This window comes from Haplochromis burtoni, unplaced genomic scaffold, assembly GCF_018398535.1.
Source record: "Haplochromis burtoni strain Fernald_Lab_line unplaced genomic scaffold, NCSU_Asbu1 Contig_482, whole genome shotgun sequence".
Classification (NCBI taxonomy): domain Eukaryota; kingdom Metazoa; phylum Chordata; class Actinopteri; order Cichliformes; family Cichlidae; genus Haplochromis; species Haplochromis burtoni.
Genome location: NW_024582843.1, coordinates 58,631 through 65,697, shown reverse-complemented (window position 1 = coordinate 65,697; position 7,067 = coordinate 58,631). Strand labels below are relative to the sequence as shown.

Here is a 7,067-nt window from a genome sequence, read left to right as displayed (position 1 = left end):
CTCTGGTGCAAATTACTGACCTCTGTCATCATTTTAGGTGGGGGAACTTGCACAATCGGTGGCTGACTAAATACTTTTTTGCCCCACTGTATGAAGGTTAATATATGGTTCAAATATGCTGTTGCTTCCTGGTGGATGCTCTTCCGCTACAAAAACAGCCAATCAGTATGCCTCTGCGGATTGGAGAACAGCACGATAAGCCATCCCTCTGGCTCATCCTCTTAAGTTAGTACAAGATAACTATTCTGCTGTATAATCGAAATATAGATATAATTCAGGTAATGTGGGATAACTACATCTGAATCACCTTACCAGTCTCAGAACACAGCACAATAGCATTCATCTTAGCTTAATGACTAACAAACATATGTAAGATTTATGAAAGCAAAAATGATCAATTTAGATAGCTGAACTTAAAAATCTGTGTGTCAATGATTAGCATTTATTCACGTTTTCATATGTGTATTTTGTAAAATTGTCTTTTGTTTTTCAAATTGCTTTGGATTTAGATTTGAGCACACATTTTTGACTACTCCAAAATACAAATTGTACCATTTTGCAAATCTTAGTTTACACTTGTGGAACATAGAGCATTCATTTGAGAATAATTTCACTCCTTGGAAAATTACCTCTCATGTGTTTACCTTTGTGTCTGGATCCTTGATCTCAACATGCATCCCAAGACCAGGGGTGGATGGAAGGAAGGAGCCGGTTTGTTTGTCCCACAGTTGAGTCCTGTACTTTCCTTTTAAATAAAAAACAAAACAAAACAAAACAAGCAAACATACCATCAATGGATCATGTAATCATTCACTTCTGCACTGCTAACACAGCCAGTAAAGTGTGTTTATATTAAACATACTGTTGAAAATACTATCATAACACTGAACAAGGGTATTTACACAAGATGTACAGGGTCAGGACATAAAAACACATTGAATGGTAAAGCATAAAAAGCAAAATGTAAGTAAGTAAACACAGTTTATTTTTCTTTTCTTTTTTTATTTCAAATATTTGATGCATTAAAGTGTAAATATACAACAGTTCTCAGTGGATCTGTAGTTTTAACAGCCTTTAACATTTATGCATGTTTGGGTATAAAGGCAGATTTCACTTTTGGAAATGCTGGAATTCAGTTTTCTGACGTTCTAAAAAGCATTCATGAAAACAGCGGAGTCAGCTTAAGATCTTAAAAATGCAAGTGGAACAATCTCTACATCCTGACAATATGCATATTTCTGTTCATGTCAGGCAAAAAATTGTTTTTAAACACAAAATTCACAAGCTAGTAAATGTATCTGTGTACAGAGGCCTAAATTGGAGTTTCTAAACTCAAAACACCACTGCTGCAGTTAGTAAAATCACTGCTGGCAGAGTGTTGAGAGCAAGACCAAAATATTAAACTGTAAGGGCCAAAACACTCAGTAGAGTTAACGGAGTGTAGCATTATAGAGTCACCTTTTTTTTCTTTTTGTTTTTTTTTTTACACCTAATTAAAGCAGCATTAAAAAAAACCCAACTCATTTCCGAGATCAATTTAAGAATGTTTTAGTATTCTGAGTGCAGCTGAACCCTTACACACATCCTAAAAATGCATAAATACATAAAATGCAAAGATGTGACACATATAAAAGCCCTGTAAGGTAAGTACAATTTTGTGGATACTGTTCCTAAAATTGGTTAAAAAAAATACTGTCATATATTAGGTGCATCACCATCATTCTGTTCAGATTTCTAGTAATATGAATATTGTTACCCAGTGTGAAAAAGAAATTGAGTTTCGACAATTTTTAAATAAAAAAGTCTTGGTGAAAGCGTGTCATTTAAATCTATTACACCATAAAACTACAGTAAAGATCCATATGCTTAAAATGTACCGAATCAAGTGTACTGTGAAGGTTACTTGCCACAAATAGATCTGCGGGGAGCAGTGCCAATGCATTCATCCGAGTGAAGGTAAAGCTAAACCTTCTAGATGTGGACAAATTATGAATTCAAGGCTGGCACAAATATTTACAATACTATTTCGGCAATTGACACTAATATGGGTTGTTTATATATATATTTATATTATTTATACGTATGTTAATCCGTCCAGTTTTACCACGTACAACTCCAACTATGCTAGCTTCAGGTGTAAAATACTGTTTAGCTAACTAAGATTAGAAGCTCACTTTAACATATTTTTTAAGTATAAAGAGGCAAACCGATTGCCTCTTTAGTAGGCCAAAACTTGACAGTTTGCTGCTTAAACACTTTTAACTGGTGTGAACACCGTGAAGAAGTCTTCGTGTGGTCCCCGTTGTCATTTCCAACGCAGCATCTCTGCTGCAGCCAGCTGTTAGCGTGTACTGTTAGTTAGCTAGGTTATGCTAACAAGCGAATAGTCCTTACCAATAACCATGGTCTCATCCGGAATTTCTTCAATGAAACATTTTTTCTCCGTCTCCCCTATGTGAAAATAAAGGCTGTCACTTGGATAAATCCAAGCTAGTAATAAAATAACTCTAGCAGCCGGGAAAGACAGCATCTTGTGGCCTCTTTCACTTGGGCGCATCAGCACAGGAAGTTGTAAAGCCGCTGCGGCTACCTGACGTTTCTCTCTCGGTGAAAAAAGGAAGGGGATTTCCTAGTGTAAGAGGGTGCCCCGAGTTTAACCTCTCAGGCACGACTTTCTTCCACGCTCGTCCACGATTCACCCCGTGAATAAGTTTTATATTTTAGTGCACAGACCTTTTTAATAAATTCAATAAATAGATCTAAAAATCCTAATCCTTAATCCTAACAGAAACCCACTGTATTATGAAAAAGAAAAACATATTAGTAGTAACCGAAGCCTCATCTTGGAATTGTTGGATTATTCTGATGCAGTTGAAACCAGTTTTTTAGTAAAAGGACTAGATGTTACAATGCCTGATAATGCATTGCTTTAAATGGAGAAAATCTTGAGGGATGGCTGTTATGAGGAAAGGCAGCCCAGAAACTTTACCAGCGGGACACGTCGTTGTGTGCCTCAACTTTCGGTCTTTTACCCAAACTTATCTGCCATTTTTCCTCTCTTGGTTAGGTTTAGGGATCAGAAATCTGATCTAGGTTATCATATTAAAATTTGGGACACATCATCAATAGTGGACATTGGATTCATCGGGTGTTTCAGCCATTATCACTAGACACCCTCATCCATTGAGGCCCTGCCAGGGTTGATCAGGCCCCGGAGTGTGTCAGTGGTTTATGTTAAATTGTTATTTCTCTTCTTCTTTCTTCTGTTTAGTATTTTGTCTTAGGCCTTTTTATTGACTTGATACAAGTGAGTTCTGTTTCCTTTTTATAGTCCCTCAAGGTGACAACGTCGTATGTTTTAGAAAGATATTAATAGTTTGATTATAACTAATTTCAGTTTATACCCAAAATATCTAACCAGCTTTAGTCACCGAAGTATTGTCCGCTAGTACTAATGGTATCAATATTGAAAATTAATATTTGTATATATGCCACTGTTATGTCACTTAGCTGTGTATCTGTGTAATTTAGGCATGAAATCAGCAAAATCTGTAAAACTGGTCATTTAAGCTATGAGCATGTTAGCTCTTTTAAAGCTTTAAGCCAATGAGTGATAGTGATTGCAGGCTGGTGCCACAACAGTACAGTACATTTAACACTTGAGTTGATTGATTTTATTGGTCTGAGACTTAGGTGGTGCAGAGCAGCACCTCATTGCGAGACTGACACAGAAAACTGCGTGACTGACCTGACACATTCAATTTTAGCATGCAAGCCAATAAATCAATTATAAAAAGGGTAATGAATTACTCTAAATTACTCTAAATTACTCCATGTCATGATGGTTCCTGTCAGATAAAATGCTGACATTTTGTAAAATAAACCACATTTTTGTTTTAGTTAACAGCCCAGTTTATGTTAATGTTTTAGATATAATGGGCAATCCGTTTCAGTTAAAATGGGTCACCATTTGAATTGAGTTTCAGAAGATATTCTATTAATTCTAATAAATAATGGGATGTGAAACGTTTCAAACTAGCAAGACTTAGGGGTTAGCCTGAGAGACTCAGCTCAGGGTGAAATTTTTCCTCTCATTTCCTGTGCGAACAACACTCGCTTCAGCTTTAACAGATAGCTCAGCCCATGTCAAACACGTTCAGTCCGTTGGAATAATATTACAAACCAGGTACAATATCTTTATGAAGACAGACAGCTCGTTAATGTAGTTCTAGTTTAATGTCAGTCAACAAGTGCCTAAGTTTACTTTGTTGTCTTTTTGGTTTGTTATCCTAGCTAGCTCATTAGCTAAGTCGCTAGCTGTTTAGCGCCAGCTCCCAGCTCCCCGACGCTGGTTTAATTGCGTTAAATACCCTTACTCTTTTACCCATACAGTTTGTATGTGACTGACAGCTGTGTTGTCTGATACTCTACGCGACCGGAGTGAAAAAGAAGATTGGGTAAGTGAAGTTTCACATAGTAATGCAGCTACATTACCTGCCAGATGGGCTTAGAATTAGTACGGGAGTCATGTTTGACCCTGTTTGATTAGTTGGGGAGAAAATAAGATGTTTATAACGTTACCTATAACACAGCTGGGGCGATCTGGTGCTTTTGGCTAAAATTCACGACTGGCGTTTATACTTTAATTAATCTACATTTGTGTCGAGTCCATTGCCTCGGTAATGCGGATGACGTAATGTTTTCCTCCATTCCTGTACGTGAGCTCAAAAATCACTTACATTTTATCTTTGACTCGTGAAGTCTATCATCAGGTCAGATACCCATTTCACACACATGCTGGACTTGGATTTAGACGTTGTATTAAAGTGAAAATGAAAGTTTACAGCCTGGGCCGCCTAAAGGGCGCTGAGGCCTGGTCTGCCATGTGTCATGTGATGAAGAATGCCATGGAGGTCATCGGCATATTGATGTTCAACATTAATAACGGTTTAGTTAAACAAGAAATGTGCTTATATGTGATGTAATGTTGATGTGTTTCTGCAGTGATGGTGCAGCCACAACCCGATGGCCCCATGCAGTGGGAGATGTCCGGAGAAGAGAGTGGAGGGACCCTCAGGGTCCCACCAGAGCTTGCAGCCAATGAAGTGGTGACCAGATTGTTGAGTGACAACCAGCAGCTTAGAGGTAAGCGTGTTCAGACTAAAAAAAGGTCTCTTAAAAGAATATCGCTGCACTGAGTGATGAGCTCAAACAGCAGATGCAGAAAGAAAGAAAGAAAGAAGAAAATCTTGTCCTTTAAAAGTCATTTTAGAAGCATATTTGTGTGGTTCATTATTTTAAAGCATTTATCTACATTAACTCTTGGATTCAGTGGTCACTGGGATATACAAACTGTATGCAGAGATAACAAATACTTTCAAAGGTTACAGACAAGCTTTTTCCCCCCTAGAAGTTCTGTTTCTATAAGCATCTTGGCTCTTAAAGTGTCACATCTCATTCTTACAATGTCTCTGGTGTTAGTCACATTTGTATGGTAAGGTGAAGACCCTACAGCATAATAGAGGGAAAACCCCAAAGAGCAGACAATTCCCTATGAGCAAGTATCTGATGATGTTGGTGAGGCAGAACTATCATTTAACAGGAAAAGACGTCCGATTTGTACATTTGTTAAAAACCTCAATCTATTTTCAGATTTCCTAGTGTAATGAAATCTATAGATGTGTACGGAGATATTAATGGCTGAAAAATAGAAAGTTCATGAGTTACAGATATACTTGTGCCGCTGTAGATGGAAATATCTGTGGGAACGCTTGTCTCTAACTACAGGTCATTTACACACTTGTATACTCAATTCCAGGTCTCAGTTTGCAAGCACATGTTACTTAAGATACAAATTCCTTTATTCACATTTACAAATTAGTAAGCATTTATGGAGACCTAATGATGCATGCAATGAAGTTGAACAATTCTTCACACCTGTTTGCAAGTGTTTTGACTACAACAGATGCCTCACAAAGCAGCAGGATCCCCCTTTACCTACACCACAGACAGAAAAACATAAGCTAGATCAGCAGAAACATGGAGACGTTGATTCAATGAGAGCATCCTCCTGCTCTCTTGATATTTTACATGGATCTTTGTTTAAAAATGTCTTTCAGTCTATCGGTCACTGTGTGCTTACAATTATCAATACCTCACTGATTTCCGGTCAGGTCCCTGTTTATTGTAAGAATGCTGTTATTCACCCACTGTTAAAAAAAAACCTAAGCTTGACGCTACAGACCAATTTCAAAATTACCGTTCATTGCTAAGATTTTAGAAAAGGTTGTGGCTAAGCAGCTTATAGCTGTTCTAGATGAATACAGCATTCTGGATGAATTCCAATCTGGCTTTCGTAGATCTCACTCTACTGAAACTACACTTCTTAGAGTCTCCAACGACATTTTGATGAGATGTGATGCAGGAGAATGCTCCGTTTTGTTGATGTTGGACCTGACCTCTGCCTTTGATACTGTGGACCATCATATTCTGCTAGATAGGCTGAGACACTGGCTGGGTATATCAGGGGCTCCTCTTCAGCACTTACTGAGCACTTTTAAGGACATTTCGTATCACTGCTATGCAGATGATATTCAGTTATATATCTCCTTTAAGCCCCATGATGTTTCCAAGCTACAGATTTTGCATAGGTACATAGACTCCATTAGAGGTTGGATGGCTGGAAACTTTCTTCAACTAAATGAGGAGAAGACTGAAGTCCTTGTTTATGCTCCTAAAACATTTGTTCCTAGTGTTATGGAAAACTTGGGTCCACTTGCTACATTTGCCAAACCTTCTACCAGGAACCTTGGTGTTACTATTGACTCAGCTCTGACTTTGGACACTCATTTTAAAGCTCTGGTCCGCTCCTGTTTTTATCACTTGAGAAACATTGCTAAGCTGAGTCCCATTGTATCGCGCTCCGAATTAGAAATTGTCATTCATGCATTTGTTTAATCTCGTTTGGATTATTGTAATTCTTTGTTTACTTGTTTATGTAAAGCCTCTTTGGAGCATCTGCAAGTTGTTCAGAACGCTGCTGCAAAGCTTCTGACCAAGTCCTCCAA

General features: G+C 37.9%; 2 protein-coding genes across 3 annotated transcripts in view; one reads left to right on the top strand and one right to left on the bottom strand.

Annotated features, from left to right (window-relative positions):
• The window catches only part of tmed4 (transmembrane p24 trafficking protein 4), a 7,645-nt gene extending 5,044 nt beyond the window's left edge, over positions 1-2,601 (bottom strand). Inside the window, exons 1-2 of one of the 2 annotated variants that reach the window (XM_042213806.1) lie at positions 2,395-2,601; positions 645-745 (exon numbers count right to left, since the gene is read on the bottom strand). In XM_042213806.1, the coding sequence (XP_042069740.1) occupies positions 645-745; positions 2,395-2,557 (264 nt within the window). In that variant the 5' untranslated portion in view covers positions 2,558-2,601. The remainder of the gene's footprint in view (positions 1-644; positions 746-2,394) is intronic. The other variant, XM_005946544.3, reaches the window with a different exon arrangement.
• Positions 2,602-4,075: 1,474 nt separating this feature from the next.
• LOC102296372 (NF-kappa-B essential modulator) overlaps positions 4,076-7,067 on the top strand; it is a gene marked incomplete in the record, with an annotated part of 22,434 nt that continues 19,442 nt past the window's right edge. Inside the window, 3 exon segments of the mRNA XM_042213807.1 lie at positions 4,076-4,186; positions 4,393-4,457; positions 5,005-5,145. Of these exon segments, the coding sequence (XP_042069741.1) occupies positions 5,007-5,145 (139 nt within the window).